Here is a 21,791-nt window from a genome sequence, read left to right as displayed (position 1 = left end):
AAGTCCGTTTAGATATCACCCAAATTAGATATGTTAGATATATATAAAAAAGTGAGTACAAGTTATAGCATAAATAAGTGCTCCCTATAGACCTATCCCAATAATACTGAGGCAATTCCACAACAAATTATATTAAAAGTTTGTAATTAATGATATCACTTGTCCACAATTGTTTTGTAACTACAACATAAATTATTGAACAGCCAAGAGCCTAATTGACTTCAATAAATAAATATTGGACGACAGCTTAAAAAGGCATATACCTAAATCATAAATAAGAGCTTATAATGTGCAATATTCTTAGCCAGCTCTTTACAAAAGTTCCAAGTTCCAAACATCTAAAAATTCTACACCAATTCACCTAAAATAAATCCATGTTTCCAAACTAAAAAGACTTGAGGAGCAAAATCTAGGATATGAAACTTGAAAACATATCAAAATTAAAGATGGAGAAATAGCATTCTTCAAATTGATTACACCAACACCAAGATCATGAAATAATAAACATATAAAAACAAATAATTTTGATATTTACAAACTCAAAGCTCACTCCAGCTGCCACAGTCAAGCAAGTTGCAGCAAATTCACCAACTTTTCTTGCAACTCAGATAGATCAATGCTTGTGAATTCATTAATCTGAAAATACACCAAAATCATATAAATGAGTTACAATTCTTGTACCAATTTAGCAATTAAACAAAGATTACCATATAAAAAAGCAATTGTTTTTACCTCAACATGAATTTTGTGGAGGTAACACCCATCTCCTCTACTACAAACACAGTTAACTACATCAAGGTTTTGATTGATCAAATTTTCTAGCACAGTCGAAAGAGGGAAGCTTTCTTTGCTACTAATCAAGATCTCAAATCCATCTCTAAATAAATTTATCTTCACACAGTAAGACGAAGAATCACGACCATTCGAGTACTTTTGATCCACATTCCTCAAACTCTCCCTCCTTCGCTTCATTTCCTCGATTTTCTTCTTCGTATCGTTGATGTAATTCGCTGCCTGGTGCATATGATCCGACACAGTGCGCTTTCCCTGCAGACAGTCGAATGAAACATTTAATGTATCATTAAAAATCAATTCAAGAATATACCTTTTTAGGTAACAATTTACATAAAATTTTGATAAATTGAAAAAAAAATAGGTAAAGCTAGGGTTTCTTGATTAGCCCTTGCCGAATCGATATCTAGAAAATTGAAAAAATAGTTGAGTTTCTACCAATATTCGTAAATGAAAAGATTTGAAATTTACCTTGATGTATTCAAGAGGGAGAAGGGATCTGAGAGAAGCATAAAGAGTTGACATTTCTTGCCTTCTCTGCTTCTCAATGAATCTGTGAGCACTCTTCTTGGAATCACTGCTGCCATTGTTGCTCTCAGCTTCAACCTTTCTTGCCCTCTTTTTCACACTATTTTCAGTGTGATTATTGCCCTCTGAAATGGGATTAATATCCTCAAGCAGATCTTGAAGAAATCCATCTTGCTCAAAGAGTAGCAAAGGATCCTCAAACACTCCATCACTTGAGATTGGAAACATTTTATTTTTTTCTTGAATATTCTTATGAGAGAGAGAGAGAGGGACTAAACCACCTTAATTAAGAGAAAAAGACAGTGGTGAAGAGCTCATTAAATACAAAGAAACAGCCTATCAAACCAACAGTGAACTACATATGACTGATTAGGGTATAGTAAACCTAATTATTATTTTAATCATGATTTGAGATGTTTGTACACTGATTATTGGTTGAAATAGATTGATTTTGGGGGAATATGAATAATGTTACTGTTAATATGACTAGCTGATTATTTTGGCATGTGGCAAATATTATAGTAGTATTAATATCTTAGGTAAAGCAATAAAGTTGATTTCACTTAGATTAAGATTTAATCGTGATTAGCAAGTTGGATTGGTTTTTTAATTGCAGTGCTACAGGTGAAAGTTACGTTAGTTTGTTTTATACTTAAAATGCCAATGAGCAAAGTCAAGAAAACTTTTTGTTTGGAGAAAAACATGGGCGAATGGATTTATTTAATTAGATGAATTTTGATTAACGTGGCTAAATCTTGTGATTTTTTACATTATATAGTTGAAGTAATAAAGCTAACAAAAACCTGATCAACGTGAAAGATTGTAGAATCGAATCCTAAATACCAAATTAATTAGCATATGTTAATATTTCTTTTGATTAATCTAATTGGTTGTTATTATTTTATTTTGAGAGTCTCTTGCAAAGATTTTTTCACTCATAAAGCATGTTTATCATATGTTAAGCAGTTCAAACATATGTTACTTCACTTAGTTCACTATGTAGTAGTGTGTTTTTATATATTTGAGATTTATTTTGCTTCTAGTGTATTAATAATGATTTATAAAGGGAGGTGATAATTAAAATATAGTATTATTCAAAATCATGTGAATGGTGTAATAGTTACTCTTGGGGTTCAAAATTTTGAACATAATTGATATAGGTAGACTCACTGAATCTTCTCTGCATATATCTTCTTTTTTGCAGCTCATGACCACTTTTATTTCTCTGCCCACTTCATATGGAAAAGAAGTAATTTTTTTAAAATATTAGTATAATATTAAATTTAAAGATCGTTTAATAATACTTGGAATAACTTAGTACTATATGATAACATATGTAGGAAACAAAATGAAGATCAAATCCATAACAATTTGGACATACATCGAACCAAGAGAATACCAAATAAAGCAATTGAAGTAAGATGAATTCAACTTTTTTGTAAAAGGGGATTGGAAGTGGTTCCTCATTAATTATTTAATTAGTTAAAGGGAAAACATCAGCCTAATTCTCTCTAGGGCAGTTGTCAATGCAATGAGCCCATACTCCTCTTGGGCCTTTCCAACAATGGGCCTTATTCAGTCCCAAACCAAACTATTGCATCTGGGCCATGATCATTTTTCTGTTGAGTAAAAGTTATAAAAATTAGGTACTACTTATTTACTTCACCAAACTGACACTACCTTTAAATTTTTAAATCTCGTACTTAAAAGAAATGTTTTTTAGCACGGGACATTGGAGTTGTAAAACTCCACTCCCGCAACCTTCAATAGGAGGTCATGGAATATATACATATAAAGACCTCATTTTTGTTTCTTATTGTTTGAACAAAAGCTTCCACTCTTCTTAGGATATATCTAATTGATATAACCAATTCTTGTTATACCTTTCTATGTCTCTCTCTACCTCTTGTTATATAAGTATGTCACATAATATATACCCCATGTATAAAGAGTGAATTAACCCAAGTTTTTCATGCAACTATGGTTAATAGTAAACCCCAAAATCTGTTTTACATTTCCACAATTTTTTTGGTATTTCAAATGAATCTCTCAATGCAAGACCAAATAAAGGTATCGACCCCTCCTCTCCCCATTCTTCCATTCCCATCATATTCACAACTAGAGTGGCAACAAAGAGAGATGATCATGTTCCTCCATTTCGGCGTGAACACCTTCACGGGCCGCGAATGGGGCACCGGGAAGGAGAGCCCGTCCGTTTTCAGCCCGACGGGCCTCAACGCCAGCCAATGGGCCGACACTGCCGCTCGAGCGGGCTTCTCGTTGATGATTCTGACGGCCAAGCATCACGATGGGTTTTGCTTGTGGCCGTCAGAATACACCGATCACTCTGTGATCGGAAGCCCGTGGAAGAACGGGAGCGGAGACGTGGTTAGAGAGTTTGTGGACGCGGCCAAAGCCCGGGGAATCGATTCGGGCTTCTACCTCTCGCCGTGGGATATGCACGATCATAGATACGGGAATGAGAAGCTCTACAATGAGTACTACATGGCTCAGTTGCAGGAACTTCTCACTAGGTAAAACGCTAACATTTTTTCCCTCGTCTCATTTTGTCATTTTCGAATATCCAATCATTCAATGTCAGTTTTACTAATTTTTGTATTATACATTTTACGTATTTATTTTATTATAAAATTAATATTCTCACTGTCCCACTACTAGCTTGTACCATCTAGGATCGTGAGTTTATATTTCAAAGAACATAATATGTACGATTTCATCCGGATTTTACAATGTTGAATGACTACCTTAACTATGCATAATTAAATATGGTTTTATCTTTTAATAAAAGAAGATTAATAATAGTAACCTATTTACACACGGTGGTGACTCAAATGTTCAACCTATTATGATATTTTGGAGGAGAAACAATGTTAGCAGCTAAGTTGCAGTTCATTATCAATACTTGATTTTATCATACATGAATGAAATTGAATTAAAGTGTGGTGGCAGGTATGGAGGAGATATTAGAGAGATATGGTTCGACGGAGCAAAGGGTCCGAATGCACCAAACATGACCTATCACTTCAACGATTGGTTTTCAATGGTGAAGGAACTCCAGAGCAATACTAATATCTTCTCTGATGCCGGACCGGACGTCCGTTGGGTCGGAAACGAGAAGGGGTCTGCCGGAAGAACATGTTGGTCCACCATCAACTCTACATCCATATCAATTGGCAATAGTACCACTAGGTAATTTGTAGTATCGTTTTTTTTGTCAAATCTCCCTCAGACCCTTTAAGATCACCTAATACATAGATAATACATCTCCTATTACACAACTATAAAACGACAACTATTTATAGTAGGTCCATCTGTCACTAGCAATCAATAGATCAAAAAATTCTCCATGTAAACGTGCAGTTATCTCAACTGTGGAGACCCCAAAGGGACGAATTGGGTGCCGGCGGAGTGCGACGTCTCCATCAGAAGAGGCTGGTTTTGGCACAAATCCGAGTCGCCGAAAAACCTTATCAAACTACTCAGTATTTACTACACATCCGTAGGCAGAAACTGCCTTCTTCTACTCAACGTACCGCCAAACTCCACCGGCCTCATATCCGAATCCGACGTCCAAACACTGCTCCAGTTCAGATCAGCGATCGACACCATCTTCACCACGAACCTGGGCCGAGAATGCTCAGTCGAAGCTAGCAGCCAGCGAGGAGGCGGGTTCGGGCCAATGAACGTGCTGGACGAAGATCATCTGTGGACGTACTGGGCTCCAACCGAAGAGAAACAAGAGTATTGGATTGAGCTTAAGGCCAAGAGTGGGAAGATTAATGCGTTCAACGTGGTAAGGATACAAGAGGCAATCGGATTAGGGCAAAGGATTCAGGAACATGAAGTTTATGTTGATGGGATATTGGTTGTGAGAGGAAGTACAGTGGGGTACAAGAGACTTCATAGGTTGGAGATAGCAAGTGTGGGAGCAAATAGGGTTAGAATCAAGATTGTGAGAGCAAAGGGGATAGTACCTTTGATCTCGTCTATAGGGCTGCATTTTGACCCCTACTACTAATGAGCCATTGTCTCCATGATTTTGGAGCCTACATCATACATATATTATGTAGTTTGCATTAGTAATGGAAGCTTTTGAATGGGCTAATTTTATAATGCAATGTGAGTGGAGTTAGTTGAGTCTACTTACCATATGTTGTACAAGTAAGATGAGACAAGTAATGGCAGACATAACGAAACAGCAAAATGAGACATGAATTAGCATATGTGGCATTATATTTTCGTATTATTCATATTACTATTACAATGTAGCCTTCAAGAAACTGAGGTCTGATTCATGTCTATGTTCAAACAGAAAACCAAATAATACACATTATAAAATTCATATTCCAGCTTCATTTTATTTTTACCTATACAACAGCTTGTACTCAAAGAGGAAGGCGAGACGATGCAGAACCTCCTTGTTGCTTAGTCCTAAAAGCAGCAATCAGATGAAGGCCGCCATCAATCTGAAGTGTTAGCATTGGTCGATAATTCACAGGTCGCGATTCGTCTGCCAACTTAAAGGAGAAGGCAGTGAGTAGCACGGATGCAAAAACCTTCATCTGTCTGTAAGCAAACTCTTTCCCTAAACAGATTCTTGGACCTCCCTGCACATGAACTCTACTTAGCTCTAGACAAAGGTTTTGTAACTTCTTGTTATGTTTGATTATCACTTGAAGCTTCTTACTTGAAAAGCTGTGAACTTAAAGGGGCTCTGTTGCTGGAAAACGCCGTTCTGATCAAGCCATCTCTCCGGCTTAAACTCCTCTGCATCGTCGCCCCACAGAGATTTCATCCTTCCCATAGAGTAAGGAATGTACGACACCAAATTCCCTTTCTTCACACTGAATCCATCCGGGAATGTGTCATCTGCAAAACACATCTTCCCATCCTAGCACACACAACAAATCAAGATTAAAAAACTATACCATTTGTTAATTTGTTTATAAATCTTGGATCATTACGGCTGGAACAGCAGGGTAAAGCCTGAGAGTCTCGGTGAGAGCAGCGTGGAGAAACTGCATCTTGTCCAATGCTGCTTCTGTGATACTGGAAGCTATGTCATCGATGCTAGAATGTTCGTCTAGTTCTGCTGCGCAGCGCACTTGTTCTAGAATCTTCTCCTGCAAGTGAGGGTGCTTGCACATCATGTAGAAAAACCATGAGAGAGTGCTGGCTGTTGTGTCCTTGCCAGCAATTATGAAGCTCAGGATTATGTCCTTTAGGTACTTAGGATCTGTTTCATTCGTTTCCAGAAATCTCGACAGAATATCTCCTTTGCTACCCTATTCACCAACATATCCATACAATTAAAGAGAGGATGAAGACTTATTGAACATTGACTATTCACCAACATATCCATATAACCATCCCATATATCAAATTAAAGAGAGGATCAAGATTGATTGATCATTGACTATTCACCATTATATCCATATAATCATCATATATATCAGATTAAAGAGAGGATACTGATCATTTACTATTCACCAACAATATCCATATAATCATCATATATATCAAGTTAAAGAGAGGATCAAGACTGATTGAACATTGTACTAACTTGCGATTCATGCTGTGGTTTTCTAGCCTGTGCAATCTTGCTGTCGATGACCTCGTAAACGAAGCTATCAACTACTTTCATACACTTTCTAAGAGTGTATTCTGATCCAATGTTGAGAAACTTCTTGATAGGCCAGGTGACATCCACGTATCGAAGAGTAGTCATCTCACTTGCATCATCGAAAGCCTTCGAAAACTGGCCTCCTCCGTCTGCTCCGCGCATGCTCTCCAGATCAACGCCCAGCACAACCTTGAACACAGAGTCTAGTGCCGATTTCATGAACAAATCCTGCAAAATCTTACAAGTTTTTGCGATAAGGCAAAAAAAAAGTGAAGTGATAACCTAAAATCTGAATCTCCCCAATCTGCGGCAGTTATCATTGTGATGATGCAAATTCAACAAAAATTAGAAAAAGGAAAAATAATTAACCTGAATTTCCACAATTTGATTTGATTCGGCAGCTGCGGAGATCAAATGAGCGAGTTTAGCTGCGTTCGCCTTGAATACGCCGGCGCTGAAATCGCGGAGGTTTCTGGTGGAGAATTCGTAGCTGGACATCTTTCTCTGGTGGCGCCACTTCTCTCCATCGACGGTGAAAATTCCATCGCCGAGGAGAGCTTCGAGGACGTCGTGGTGGTACGAACCCTAGAAATTTTTCAAAAACATTCAATTTTTTGTCGCTAGCAACGAAAATTGATGTGAACGACTCACCTTGCCGTAGTTTGCGAAGTTAGTTTTGAGGAAGTACTCGATGTTGGCGGGATCGGAGGTGTAGATTTCGACGTTATCGAGGTAGAGGATTCGGAAGGTGGTGTTTTTGTGAGTGAGATCGGTGAGGTAGTCGTAGAAGCGGCGGAAATGGTAGAGGAGGTGGAAAATTGTGCCGGCGATGGGATGATACTTCTTCTTCGGCTGCTGATTCTTCTTCGTGAGGGCGAATTTGAAGATGGAAGCGAGGAGAATTGCAGCTAAAGCTGCAACTATACTGGAGTAATTTGGCGGATTCATATTCATTCGGCTGTTTCAGTGCGTTGACGCCCGCTCTATATATAGTGAGACGGTTGTTTTGGCGCGAAATTGGCCACACCTTTTTCTTTTGTTATTATTATTATTATTATTTTATTTATTTTGTCTTTTTTATGTTTGATTTTTTTTATTAGTGTATAAATTTAATTAGGTTATTAATTTATAATAATTCTTTATTTTATTGAATTTAATATTTAATGACTTATATGTACAAAATTATTTTTTATTTTAGTGGAGTAGGTGTATAGCGTGGGGGGAGAGTGGCTATATCCACTATAAACAATAAAGAGATCCAGATTGTTGACATTTACTAGGTCCTTGTCCTCCACTATAAATCAAAAAAAATATTGACTTGTACAATATCTTAACCATAAATAGATTTGATGTCTTATTATGTGCATGTTAATGAAGAAAAGATGGACAAATTTTGGATTAAAAAAGCTAGAAGACCAAGACTTTGAGTGTGTTTACTTTGAAAAAACTACACTAATGCAATTTGGTATTTAAATACTACACTACTTGAATGTTTTATAATGACAATGGTGAACATTATACTATGTCTTTTCTTTTTTCTTTTTTTTACTTTTTGAGGGGAAAAAATGAATGAAAATTGAAAGTTTGATATATTACAACTTTCACTAATCTTAATTGACTAAGAAACACAATTTAATTGGTAAGACGAATTTCTTACGTCCAGTAGACCCACAATAAGTTGTTCATAGTTTACCAGACTTCTAATCTCAATCAAATACTCACTCTATCTCATAAAAACATAAATATATTTGTGAATTGAGTATATCCAAATAAAGAATTTTATAATTGATATTGATCCATAAAACCCCACATTTGACAGGGAAATCTTTTACAGAAAAAGTGAAATGCAAGACCTAACTATATACTACTACAATAAAATAAAAAATTACATATTGAATGAAGGGGGAAAAAGGAAGTCCTCTTCATAATAAACACAAAAACTTTTCCATGCAAAAAAATGACAATAAGAAGAAAAAGCAGAAAAGCTTCACCATCTGCGGTTGTTATTTCCACGACCTCTTCCTCCACCACCACTGCCGCCGCCTCTCAAGAATCTGTCGTTCCTCTGATCGGGAAATCCCCCTCTCCCGCCTCTCCCACCGGACAACCTCCCATCTCTTCTCTCCAAGAAACCACCACCACCACGCCCTCCGCCTCCGAATCTCCCCCCTCCTCTTGACTGCTCTCGTTCTTGCAACCGTGGCAACGATTTCACCACCTCTAGGCTAACCCCGGAAAGATTTTTCTGCCCTGCAACCCCATGACAATGCAGCTAAGTCATGAGAGTTCATAATCAACAAAATTTATTCAATTTGCAGCAGTGAGTAACTAACCAGCAATGAAGTGGTCCAGATCTTCACTAGCCACATCAAACACTGCACCCTTCCCGTCAGCGGTCAAGGAAAGTCCCCTGATTGATTCAACTTTCTCTTCGGGTAAAAATCTCCGTAGAACACCATAGACAAAGCTGGAAAATCAGGATGTTTTAAGTGATTAGTGATAATGTAGAGGAGGATTTGAACAGACAAAATATTGATGCAGAGAGCTCAACAAACTTTTCCATGAAGAGAAACCGACATATGTCTACCTAAGCTTACCGTTCTACCAAGAACGTGCACAGTCAGGCCTACTTTCAACATAACTCCTCCATCAAATGTATGTTAACTTAGGAAGTCGAATGATAAAACGAAGAATTCAGCAAGGTAAAGAAGACACGAAAGAAAAATAGATTAAAAAATCGGAATATGTTGATTAAATTATTCCGAACGAGCACATGTTATACACGAGCCTAACAAAACCATCATCGACGCTATCTATCATCGAAGCCTCATGAAGAAGTACGCATGTTAACATATCATATTCTGACAGAAAGGGAAAAAAAATCTGACAGAATCATATCCACAGACATAAACTCAAGAGAAGTAATGCAAATACGAGTATACTAAAATCACTTGTAAGAACTCACGAAGGTGTGTAAATAGGCCGTCCGCACTCAAGCAGAATGGTAACATAGCTTTCCATTGAAGTGAGAAGTGATCGACTCTTGATTTCAGTATAACCCTGTAAAGAAGAAGCCTTCTGTAAATATAAAAATAACTCAATATTCAACTAAAAACAGACGTAAGTAGAACACTAACAGCAATTTTCGCCAGCGCCTTTGCAAGCAATTCAACCGGGGACAGAACAGACGACTTCACTAGCTCTTCAGCAGCTATTTTGAATACAGGTATGACTCTAAATGTTGTTTGGCATAATAGCAATATCTTAGGTTATTTCATTATGAATATTCTATAATCAAATGCATACAAAAGATCATATGGATACCTGTCTGATATCTGAGCTATCGTCTCAGCAGCTTCTGCCCCAGCAACTTTAGCAATATCTTCTGGCTGTGGAGCTGACATATGCTCAAATTTCACCCCGGATTCTCTTTCTATCTTAGAAAAGTTCGACTTTCTAGGATCATAAAGCATCACAGCAATGCCAGTTTTCCCTAAATAAATCATCGTTATGTCTTCTACATTGGAAAAGTTTAAATAATCATATGATGTTCAGATGCAGAGGATGAATATCGGGAAATCACCTGCTCGTCCTGTTCTTCCAGAGCGATGAATGTAAGCCTCCACATCACGAGGTGGTTCGCACTAGAGCACAAATATACATGTATTTAAGATGTAAGCGGCAGAGGCAACATGATCATCAAAAAAATTGAAGGAGGGCAAAAAACACCTGAATAATAAGCTGGACGTCATCAATATCCAACCCACGTGCTGCCACGTTTGTAGCGACGAGTGTTGAAAATTTCCCGGATCTGAATCCGGAAAGAGTGACCTGAAAGTAACAAGCAAGAAATATTAAGGCATTCTTTCCACAGGATCACAGTTTTCACTCAATCAGTTAAGATTTAATTTAGGAAATGCAACAACATGAAGGCATAACGTTCCGGGATAAGTTTCTACCTCACGTGTAGCCTGTTGTATGTCCCCATGCAACGCACGTGCACCGGGTAGTAATCCAGCTAGTGTGGAAGCAGAATCCTTTGTCTCCGTAAAGATAATAGTGCGGCCTCCACTAAAGAAGCATGAAGGAGAATGAGAGAGTGTGTGTGTTCTTTATAATATAAAAGAATTTGAAAACATGACCAGTTTAGTATAGTGTTGAAAGACCAACGAACCTACTATAGCAACGAATGACATCAGGAATGATTTGGGATCTGGCAGAACTAGAGCACGGAAGAACAATATGCCTCACGTTAGTGCTTGCCTTCATCTTCTCATTTCCAACAAGATCAGTAGTTTTCTTGTCTCGTTTTAGAAATTTCGCTGCAATCTGGCATTCGGAGTACTTAATATGTTCAACGAGAGAGATCCAATCATGAAAATATAGGAAAAAATGCGATAACTGAATGGGAGTAAAAGTCATACATGTTTCACCCATTCTGGTAAAGTAGCACTAAAAAGAAGCGTTTGGACTCTAGTTGCATCCTCTACCTTGCCTAAATCAATAACAGAAACAATACAATCACGAAAAATGCAATAGCACAACACAATACTCCATTTACTTGTGACATACCCAAGATAAGTTCAACATCTTCGACAAAACCCATCCTTAGCATTTCATCAGCCTCATCAAGTACTCGGAACTTTAACGCACTCAAGTCGATAGTTCCTCTGTCTATGTGATCCTGCACATCGAATTTACAACCTCCATAAGTCGATAGATGCTCTATTCAATTTTAATAGCAACCCAATATAAACCAACCTTAATCCGACCAGGGGTGCCAACAACAATGTCAACACCTCGCTTTAATTGAATCTGTTGTGGCTGGTATGGCGAGCCCCCATACAGACAACAACATTTCAAGCCTAATGATCCACCGTATGTCTCAAAGTCAGAAAACACCTATGGCCATGTAGGAAAAAAGAAGTTGAGTTCAAGAAATGAAAGCGAACTTTAAACTGTGAAGAAAACATTGACAGAGTGGATGCATATACCTGAGTGGCTAGTTCTCTAGTGGGTAAAAGCACGAGAACACCCGGTGCCCTTCCATATCCGGTCTTCCTTGATGCTTTCGCAGGCCCATCAATCAACGATTCCAATATTGGTAACATAAACGCCAATGTTTTACCCTGATAAGATTCAAAAGGCGGGTTAGACAGATATATTGTGATCACAATGCCTAATGCTCTGATCACTCAGTTGATTAGATGCTTCAGCATTCATCAACAACCTCTCTTATGCTCCACAGAAACACTTTCAACCATATTCTTTCACATTGCTCGGGGACGAGCAATTGGACGGCAAGACAGACTCTTCCTAATGTTCGAAAATGAAAGCTAAGCTCCGAATGCAATCAAATTTGACCCAAATCCCACCATCTTAATATCTTACAGATACAAATGCACAAACAAACATGACAACCGAAGGCATCAAAATCTTAATCCTAAAAGGGAATTGCATAACAAAATTAATTTAAAAAGATTCATCTAACCTGACCAGTGCGCGCCCTTCCAACCAAATCGGAGCCATCAAGAATGGTATTGAAGGTCATGGCCTGGATCGGAAACAGCGACTCGATTCCCTTCTCCTTGAGGGTATCCCTCAGCACCTTCGAAATCCGGAATTTGGTGAGGGCATTAGGATCTTCGTCCTTGTTGATTTCGTCGAACCTCATTGTTTCTTCTTGGCTGAATTCATGGGCTCGCCCATCTCTAAGCTGCATTGCTTCCTCTCCTCCTCTTCATCATCATCATCCCTCCAAACCTCTCGATTCAATTCTTTCTCTCTCTCTCTCTCTTGTCCTAATTTGGGGAGGCCACCTGTAATTGTGTTGTATAAAAATGGTGAGTGGACCTTTTCTCTTTGCGATCCTCCCATACATAATTTTCGGAATTTTTGCCTTGTCCATTTTCTTCTTTCTTTTCAGAGGGTTGATATTCAAATTCTCCTTTAAACCATACTCTGTCTCTTTCTCTCTGTCTCTAGCGTGCAGCGACACAGCGAGCGAGCAGCGGAGAAGGAAGAGGCGGGAAAACGCTTGAATAATTTCCGTTAGATTTGCTCAGAGATCTAATTTTGCCTGGTCGCGTTCACATTGCCGGTAGATTTGCTTAGAAATCTAATTTTGCCTGGTCGCGTTCACATTGCCGGTAGATTTGCTCAGAAATCTAATTTTGCCTGGTCGCGTTCACACTTCACATTACCGTTAGATTTGTTCAGAGGTCTAATTTTACTTGGTCGTGTTCACATTGCTGGGTCTGGTACTGATCCTCAGTGGCTAGTGCCTCCTACATTTCAGATGCGTGGATTTTCTCCATCAATTTTAATCATTTTGGCTATGATTTTTCCTTATATTGGTTTCGTCTCACTTCTCAGCAATTTAAATTAGGTGTGGCAACAAAACACGTTTAATTCTGTAAATCTGAGTGTGTGGTATCATATTTGGGGCATTAGGCACTAACACAAAAGTTACGAGTAATTAATAAAATTTGATCTACTTTTTTTATATCAAATAGAAAGACTTTCGTTTTACACTGAACCATATCTATCTAACTGTATAAGCTCTAACGGCACTTGCATTTTCGATGAATAGGAAATATTGTACGATAATCTATAAGACCTAAATTAGAGCACCCGCAACGCGGGCCGTGGGCGTTCCGCGTTTCGTTCCTCCGAACGAAACCGTAGCGGAACGCGTTGCGGCGCTACATTTCGTCACGGTTCCGTGCCCATGCCGTCCCGGGTGCCGACGGCACGAGACGCGGCACGGTCTGTGCCGCCACGCGCTTCGGCGACGTGGCTCTCCCCGCGACGTGCGTGACGCCCACTCGCTGCCCCGCGAGTGGGCGTCGTCACGGTGACGCAATAATTCGATTTTTTTTAAAAAAAAAATCAAATTTTAAAAAAAATACTTTTATTTATAAAAATTGTTTTTATAATTAAAAACAATTTTTACAAATAAATGAATACAAGAAATTCGTAATATCCCATATATATTTGATGGACTTGCGAATTTATGAAACCATTCTTGGTTGTTTCTCTTTTATAGAGACAACCTTGAATGTTTTATGTTCCACTTTCGATGTGGGACAAACTCATTCTTGGTTGTTTCTCTTTTATAGATACAACCTTGAATGTTTTATGTTCCACTTTCGATGTGGGACAAACTCATTCTTGGTTGTTTCTCTTTTATAGAGACATCCTTGAATGTTTTATGTTTCACTTTCGATGTGGGATAAAATCATTCTTGGTGGTTTCTCTTTTATAGAGACATCCTTGAATGTTTTATGTTTCACTTTCGATGTGGGACAAACTCATTCTTGGTTGTTTCTCTTTTATAGAGACAACCTTGAATGTTTTATGTTCCACTTTCGATGTGGGATAAAACCATCCTTGGTTGTTTCTCTTTTATAGAGACATCCTTGAATGATTTTGTCCCACATCGAAAGTGAAACATAAAACATTTAAGGATGTCTCTATAAAATTGTATTTTAAATTATGTCATTTTTTTTAGGATTTTAATTATGTCTTTTTTTATTTTTTTGAATTTTAAGTTGTATTTATATTTTATGTTGTAATGTTATTTTAATTTTAATGAAGTGTGTTTGTTTTAATTGAATTGGATTGGAAATAAAAATAAAAAATGAAATTGAATGAATAGTAATTTAAGGAACGGTTAAGGAACGGATAAGAAACGGAGGGTTGCAGGTTCCGTTCCTTAGTTAAGGAATGGAGTAAAAAAGTACAGTGGGGCCCTCAAATAGTGGTTTAAGGAACGAGATAGGAACGGTATAGGAACAGCGTTGTGGATGGCCTAAAACAAGTTCTGTGGTCAAAACGGACTAGTTAAGAAGAAAGATTTTTAGAATCGTGAATCACAATAGTAATCACAGAGTGTTAAATTTTACTTAGTTGCCTCATTACATTACACATGGTTAAGCCGGAACCAATCCGACAGTTCCATTTTTGGAATTGAAAGCGCCAGAACCAGGGAAAACAAAAATCATTTGCAGTCCAATTACAAGTAGGGAGATTTGAATCGCAAATCAGCAATTCCAAATCACTGGTTTCGAACCACCGATTTTTTGCCGAAAACCTTTTGGGTTGAGCCAAACCGGAAACGGCCTAGCAATCCAGCTACAGTTGGAGACTTTCCAAACCACGATTCAACGCTTCCTACGAACCAACCAACCGCGGAGTGTTTGGTCAAAAACTGCGTGATTTTCAACATCTCACACACACACAGAGTAGAACAGAAGGAACAGCGAGAGTTGCATAATGCATTTGCAGCATTGGATTACTCATTAGTATTCATCGTGATTTTACTTCATTACATAGAGTAAGCTAACATGGTACATACCTTCCCTACCTATACTTTTTTTTCTCTTCTTTCTTTTTGCCCCTATACTACTACAGGTATATAGTGTTACAATTCCACATGCTCTATAGTCAGTGAGATACTGATCCATTAACTGGTTCGAATTCGGGTGTTACTGTTCGTTCGATGGTAAATTGATCGACGATCTTTACAGTGTTGACGGGATCGTGCTGAGACGAAGTCGATCTCCATTTGCTGGGAAACTTTCTTTGGTGGCTATGGTTTGGTTGTAGCTTCGATTCACCTTCCCAGTGTGGATCCAGCTTCCACTCTTTCGGCACCTTCACAGGACAAACAATCAACGACGGCAACGAAGAGAAGATAAATGAAGCAATGTTTAGAACCGAAGCAAGCATTTCTTACCTTATCCACAGCAAGGGTGAAAACCTCGAGATCACCTTTCAAGTTAATATGGAACCGAGTAAACGACTTGTAGTTGGCAATGCGGAGCGAAGAGAAAGCCTCGTCAAAGTGTATGTGAAGCCAATTGATGCAGATATATAGGTAGCTTCCAAAGATTAATGAGACAACCGGAGTTGAGAACACCCAGTAATAGAGGAAGACGGAAGCATAATAAATCACAGCGCCTCCTCGAGAAAGTGAATCCATCCCATTCTTGCAGATATTGCTCCTGCTGACAGCCATGACCTGAGAAAAAATGTTTGAACAAAGATGAAAGGGAAAAGCTCTAAAGATGAAGGGAAACCGTATGCTATTACTCACCTCAGGAACATCAAAGGCCGACATCAGATACTTGATGCACGCTGGATAAAGGCCGAGTGTCCACTGCTCAATACGTGGTCGTAGGCCAGATGGGTCTGGAAAATGTTCACTCTCCACAGATCGATACCATTCGTACAGTGTATGGTAGCCTGATATAACCTCACAAAGCATTAGGCAGAAACATGAAAAATCAAAAGAAAATAATATCACAGACAGCGATTATCATATATAGGATCAGTGTCAAGATTCAGATCAAGGAAGGCAAATACTAAAGCACAATAAGATCAGTGTCAAAATTCAGATCAAGCAGGAGCAGCATGTACTCGCATAAACAAATGATGCAAGTACACACGAATTAGATTGATACCTAAGTGCAATAATAATCATCAAGCCACAGCCAAAAACAGGAAGAGTAAAAACAAACATGCACCTGAAGTTGCCAACAATTTATGCCTGATGCAAGTCTCTACACCCAATTCCATAAGCAGCATTAGAATCAAAGCAGCAGAAAGGTGTGCAGAAACATGGAGAATGCCTATTATTGCTTTTCTCTTGCGGGACACTTTTGAAGGCACAAAGGTGATAGCAATGACCAACAAAACAAAAGCACCAGCCGAGGATACATATGAGCGTCCAAGCATATACATGAAAGCATCCCATGCTGATCCAAAGAAGTTCTTCAAGTGACCAGAAAATGTATCATCCTGTAAGATGTGATCCAGCTTACACTAGAAAAGGCGGAAAGCAATTAGTCATCTTCCTATAAATTGCAAAGTAAAGCAGTGAGGGAGTTTTCGTGGCAATATCCGGAAAAATATTTACCTGTGGAAACATTGAAAAGGCTAGCACAAAGTATATAATCCCACCTATGAAGTCAAATTGCCAATTTTTCTTTCGAAACTTCAATATGTTCCCTAAAGCAATCTGCAACAACATTATCAACATATCATCAAAAATTAGCATTTGTCAGATAGATGCATCAATCATAAATTGTAGATTACCCTGCTTGAGTCTTCAAAAGACGGATAAGCTGCCTTGCTTTCATAAGATGTCCCATACAAACTATCAAAGTTACTGAAAACATGAGTTGGATGCAAAAATGCTCCACCACAACCATTAACAATCAAATGTTGTACGTATGTGGGCTTCTCCGAGGGAACATGAGAATGGCGCATGTAATGATGCAAGTCCCCAGCCACTCGTAGTTTGCACCTCCCTCTTAAATGGTCACGTATCAGGTGTGAAACATTCTTCCCAGTAACATCACCCCAGTACCAATCAAGTAGCCAATTAGGCTCATGAGTCATGATTATAACTGAATCACAATCCCCCACCTGGAAAAAACACTTCAGAAATAAACATCATGTTGTTCAATAAATAAAATACCACAAGGTGGTACCACTTGCTACAGAAGCCAACATGTTAAGAAGTAATACCTTTTCTTTAATCAGTTCCGAAAAGAATTTGAATTGGTAAACATCAATATCACAATGAAGAGCAAGGTCAAGTCCAAAGACCCACCATCCTTTTGGCAGCTGGAGGGCAAAATAGCTTTTCTTTTGGGGCATAAACCATCCACCTAACCAACTTTTATGACAAATATAACGCATAAATGTTTGAAGCCCATCAAACCAATCTGGAAATGAGAAGAAACCGCCACACCATATTAATTAGCCAGTAAGAAACATCAAATCTGAAATAAAAGGAGTCAAAGTAACATTTCGAGATATAATATGAAACCAAATTCCAGTTTAATAGAAACCTAAGCAACTAACAAAAACTAAGACCAACCATGATTTCCAGGTATTAGAAAGCACTGAGGCCCATCATACTCCTTCAGTAATGACATCCCACAAGGCAATTCTGGTTTATTTGCAGCAATATGCTCCTCCTTATACCACAGAGGAGGCTGAAGAGCATATTCAAAGGGGCGAAAAAGGCGTCTCTCATATGTAAATGCAGATGGATTAGGATACCTGAAATTAAAATTTGACATCCAAGTCAGTATCTACATAAGGCAAAACAAAAGAACTTCCACTAGTCTCAGAAAAAAAAATCTTAGCCAGAGTCCTATAGAAAATTAATAGCAGAAGATAACTCATTAAGCTTACGCTAGATCACCCCCGATAAGGAGCAAGTTACTTCGTGGCAAAATAATCGAGGAACCATTACTTTGAACCTTAAGAGAAGGTTGAGCAAGAAGTCGTGCCACACTATAAGAAGAATTGCCACCATCGCCCGTATCAGCCATAAAATCAAACCACAATTCGTCACGTTCACCAAATTGGTCGTACAAAAGATCATCTTGCTTAGCTGAATCTTCAACCTTGCTCATTGCAGCCTAATATTTGAAAATTGGAGAGTCTGAAATCACATACTAAAATCGAATAGCATATTGCAGATCTCATAGTAAAATACGGCAGTGAAACCAATATAACAAGTGAAAGGAAGTATTGTATTTACAAGAATGGAGCACAAGAAACAAACATTCTAAACATACATGATAAAAAGAAGTTTGAACTAGCAATCTCCTTGCATTTGCTATGTGAGAAGCAATTGAACCAAAAGAAAGGATTAAGCAAATTAGAATGGTCAATGTACCTGCATCATACGCATGTCAAAACGTCCAACAAACACAGTCACTGATACCAGCAGGTCAAAAACTGTCTTAAATAAATCAGCTGACGTCCTAAATCATATAAGAAGAAAGATTAGAAAATAGAAAGATTAAAAGTTCAACCAGATAATATAAGTGACAATGTTCCGCCATGAGAGAGAGTAAGACTATACCCAGAGTACCATGGAACCATATCCAGAAACTCAGGCTTCATTTGCTTCTTTTTCAACTTCTCGGATTCTTTTTGGGATACAGGGTGAGTAAGTGCCCAACTGTTGGAGTTAGATATCAATACACATCACTTGTTAGAATAAGGACTGAGAATTAGGGTGACAACATTTGAAAATACCCACTTTTCTCATTGTTTGTCCACTCACTGTTACAGTCAAAGCAGGCAACTTAAATAAATGAATGTAACACATTTCTGTGATTGCACTAACCAGTAGGGCTCATGATTTTCCAGTACAATCAATAGACATAAGCTCAAATAGAGACAGAATGCACTACTTATTAACTGGGATGAAAAAATAAAATCTGAAGTGCAACAGATAGATTTTGTTAACTCCAGTGTTGTTAGGGTCGCGGGGCGCACCGGGTCGATGAGGTGAAAATTCGGGTCGCGGGTCGACGAGTCGACGGGGTCGAGAGACCCACAAAGCTAGGTTAATTTTTTTGCCTTTTAATATTAAATAAAATAAATATATTGCTCTAATGTTTATAATACATCAAATAATATAAATGTAGACGCAATTCATGTGAATAGAGATAAAATGAAAAATATAAATGATCAAAACTCTCACCCTGTTGATCTCTCCACGACATAATTTGCAATGTATAGACCTATAAAAGTGGCCCACAATGAATATATGGGTGAAATTTCAGCTGGTGATTCAGCGCAAGAGCCACCGCTACAAGTTAGCTGAAAACGTGCAACAAAAGCATCAGATAATTTGTCACATTGATATAAAAACAATGGCTGGTGGAAGCCAGAGACCATACCTCTCCATAAATGACCCATTTTGATAAAAATGGATAATCATTAGCCGAACCAACTGGAGCAAACCATGATTTACAAACTTGATCTTTGAACTCGTTCACGTGAACAAATTTTGCAAGCCATGAATTCCTTTCTTCCTTGTTCCACAGTGTAAACCAGCCAGAATACCCTCTTTCAAATAGCTTTTCTCTCATATTAGCACGATTGCCACAGTGGCTATAAAATACACAACATGCTACACTTATAACCTACACAATGATGATGGAAACAATAAGAAACAACAAAGTTTGACTTTTTCCCAGTATACTGTTTCACGACTTACAGCACAATTTTGAAGGATTGTCAGAATTGCAGGTCTTCTTCCAGCCACCCGAGCAACAAGTCCAATATACCAGAGGCCAATGAATACAATGTGAAATACAAGAAGAAATAAAATGGAAGATATGTAGATGGTTAAAAACAAGGAAAGATTCATCCTCATATCAACTCCCATCGATTGAAAACTAGGAAGATGATATAAAGCAGCCACCAGTATCCACGCTATGTACCTGAAAGGGGAAACACTCGATTACTAAAGGCCACCATCATAATCTTAGACCCATTTCTTCAGAAGCATTTAATGTATATAGAAAAAGAAATTGATGAAATCTATAAAGAATGGATACATACCAGCGACTGAAGTTTGAATAACTTGGCTTGATTGTTTTTCCTATAAAAGGGGAAGAAAAGAAATAGAAGAACCCCAGCAAGCATGCATACATAGACCACCACTTAATATTGCTGTCTAACTTCTGAATGAGAGTGTGCATGTTGTCTGATGATATGAAAAATAAGCAACCTATGAAAACAGCAATGACAGCATGCCGTGAATGTTCATGCGGATATGGATACGTATGTGTGAGTATAGTCCTAACTCTCTCCATCTTTAGAGTCTCCAATAAACCAGAGTTCTGTTTGTCAATGCCCATAACTCTTTATATATTAGTCACTTGGTCAGGTATTGCTGATGCAGGATCTCCTCTTGCAAGATAGAATATACTATTGCAGAACCAAAATCCGCAACTGAATCCTGAAAATATTCCAACAAAAACCACAAAAAACCAATATTAAAATAAGTTTTAGACATGCACTTTCAGTTTAACACACAGATATTATGGTGTATCGAATTCAACTGGTCTGAATAAGTGGGTAATTATCAGAACCTAGAGAAGTCAAACTTGAGTATCAGCTGTGCATAGGCAAAGCAATGGTCCAATTAGGTATGGAAGACTTATAATAAAGCATTAAACATCTATCGATATGAAACTAGTGTCCCAAGCAAATAACTCCATTTCTATGCAGATTCTGGTTTTAAAATCCAAACTATTCTCTTCATTCTCTGTTATTATGATCCTATCAGCGAAATCTGTATTCATCACAAAATTCTGTGTTGAAGTAAAAACAAATAGCATTGGACAATCATGATCCAAGTCCATATTCCATATCTTCACCTCATAAAGAATTAAGTTCCTAAACTTGTTCTTCTCTCAAAATTCAGTTCTTTTACAAAGCAATAGAAATTCATGATATGACTACACCCATCGGCTCCTAACTCTTAGACTACCATGCGTCAAAACTACCCCAATCCTAAAAAAGCATTAAACTCGCCGCCGAAAAGTAGAAGCAATTGGAATGAAGCAACAGAAATTGCGGCTGCTGTGTTTGCTTAACAACCGCGTTTTGCAACCGGAGAGTCGAAAATGCCGCTAAAATTGAAAAATCAAAGAGGAGAGATTTGCGTTGCGTGGTTTAATTGGAATGCATAAAAAAGGAAGCATTTTTAGCATATTCCTCGCGCGCACCGTCCTCGCTGAACGATTAAAATAATGGACACGTCATCGTTTTAGACCTTAGCTGTTAATTAATGAATCGATGTTTTTTTTCACCTTTTTTCTTAATTAATGAATCGATGTTGTTTCTGGGTTCAATCATGAATCGATCAATGCTTAGTTAAACTGGTTTCTAAATTTTCGATGCTTATTTTCATTTTTGATAATATGACTTACGTTTTTCAATTATCCATAAATGGCTTACAATATGGTTAATTATGGTTTCGTTAAATGATTTAAAAATA

The 21,791-nt window shown here is 38.0% G+C and overlaps 4 protein-coding genes and 1 pseudogene across 9 annotated transcripts; 1 reads left to right on the top strand and 4 right to left on the bottom strand.

Annotated features, from left to right (window-relative positions):
- Window positions 1-266: 266 nt before the first annotated feature.
- LOC121781914 (transcription factor bHLH120-like) lies at window positions 267-1,587 on the bottom strand. The gene is made up of 3 exons (XM_042179621.1): window positions 1,264-1,587; window positions 733-1,047; window positions 267-636 (listed from the first exon to the last, which is right to left on the bottom strand). Exons 1-3 carry the CDS (start codon window positions 1,546-1,548, stop codon window positions 565-567), a joined length of 672 nt encoding a protein of 223 aa, XP_042035555.1. The 5' UTR covers window positions 1,549-1,587; the 3' UTR covers window positions 267-564.
- Window positions 1,588-3,300: 1,713 nt separating this feature from the next.
- Window positions 3,301-5,423, top strand: LOC121781775 (alpha-L-fucosidase 1-like). Its single transcript, XM_042179462.1, has 3 exons — window positions 3,301-3,854; window positions 4,291-4,530; window positions 4,702-5,423. Exons 1-3 carry the CDS (start codon window positions 3,301-3,303, stop codon window positions 5,357-5,359), a joined length of 1,452 nt encoding a protein of 483 aa, XP_042035396.1. The 3' UTR covers window positions 5,360-5,423.
- Window positions 5,424-5,545: 122 nt separating this feature from the next.
- On the bottom strand, window positions 5,546-7,929 carry LOC121783027 (cytochrome P450 704C1-like). The gene is made up of 6 exons (XM_042181062.1): window positions 7,616-7,929; window positions 7,334-7,549; window positions 6,905-7,192; window positions 6,306-6,626; window positions 6,029-6,232; window positions 5,546-5,948 (listed from the first exon to the last, which is right to left on the bottom strand). The coding sequence occupies exons 1-6, from the start codon at window positions 7,916-7,918 to the stop codon at window positions 5,727-5,729; spliced, it is 1,554 nt and encodes a 517-aa protein (XP_042036996.1). The 5' UTR covers window positions 7,919-7,929; the 3' UTR covers window positions 5,546-5,726.
- Window positions 7,930-8,726: 797 nt separating this feature from the next.
- LOC121782401 lies at window positions 8,727-13,271 on the bottom strand (annotated as a pseudogene).
- A 1,963-nt stretch (window positions 13,272-15,234) lies between these two features.
- On the bottom strand, window positions 15,235-21,501 carry LOC121782400. 6 transcript variants are annotated; one of them, XM_042180222.1, is made up of 16 exons: window positions 20,881-21,498; window positions 20,348-20,747; window positions 20,001-20,226; window positions 19,681-19,926; window positions 19,482-19,600; window positions 18,855-18,953; window positions 18,666-18,753; window positions 18,176-18,405; window positions 17,856-18,040; window positions 17,501-17,700; window positions 17,066-17,398; window positions 16,887-16,988; window positions 16,495-16,792; window positions 16,065-16,213; window positions 15,705-15,989; window positions 15,235-15,622 (listed from the first exon to the last, which is right to left on the bottom strand). In XM_042180222.1, exons 2-16 carry the CDS (start codon window positions 20,644-20,646, stop codon window positions 15,413-15,415), a joined length of 3,069 nt encoding a protein of 1,022 aa, XP_042036156.1. In that variant the 5' UTR covers window positions 20,647-20,747; window positions 20,881-21,498; the 3' UTR covers window positions 15,235-15,412. The 6 variants fall into 6 exon arrangements, with proteins under 6 accessions (XP_042036156.1, XP_042036154.1, XP_042036157.1 ...); XM_042180220.1 differs by having other exon boundaries at window positions 21,169-21,498; XM_042180223.1 differs by having other exon boundaries at window positions 21,282-21,498.
- Between the last annotated feature and the right edge of the window lie 290 nt (window positions 21,502-21,791).

Source organism: Salvia splendens, chromosome 20 (assembly GCF_004379255.2).
Source record: "Salvia splendens isolate huo1 chromosome 20, SspV2, whole genome shotgun sequence".
Taxonomy (NCBI): Eukaryota; Viridiplantae; Streptophyta; class Magnoliopsida; order Lamiales; family Lamiaceae; genus Salvia; species Salvia splendens.
Note: the sequence above shows the minus strand (reverse complement) of the source record. Positions and strands in the feature narration are given on the sequence as shown.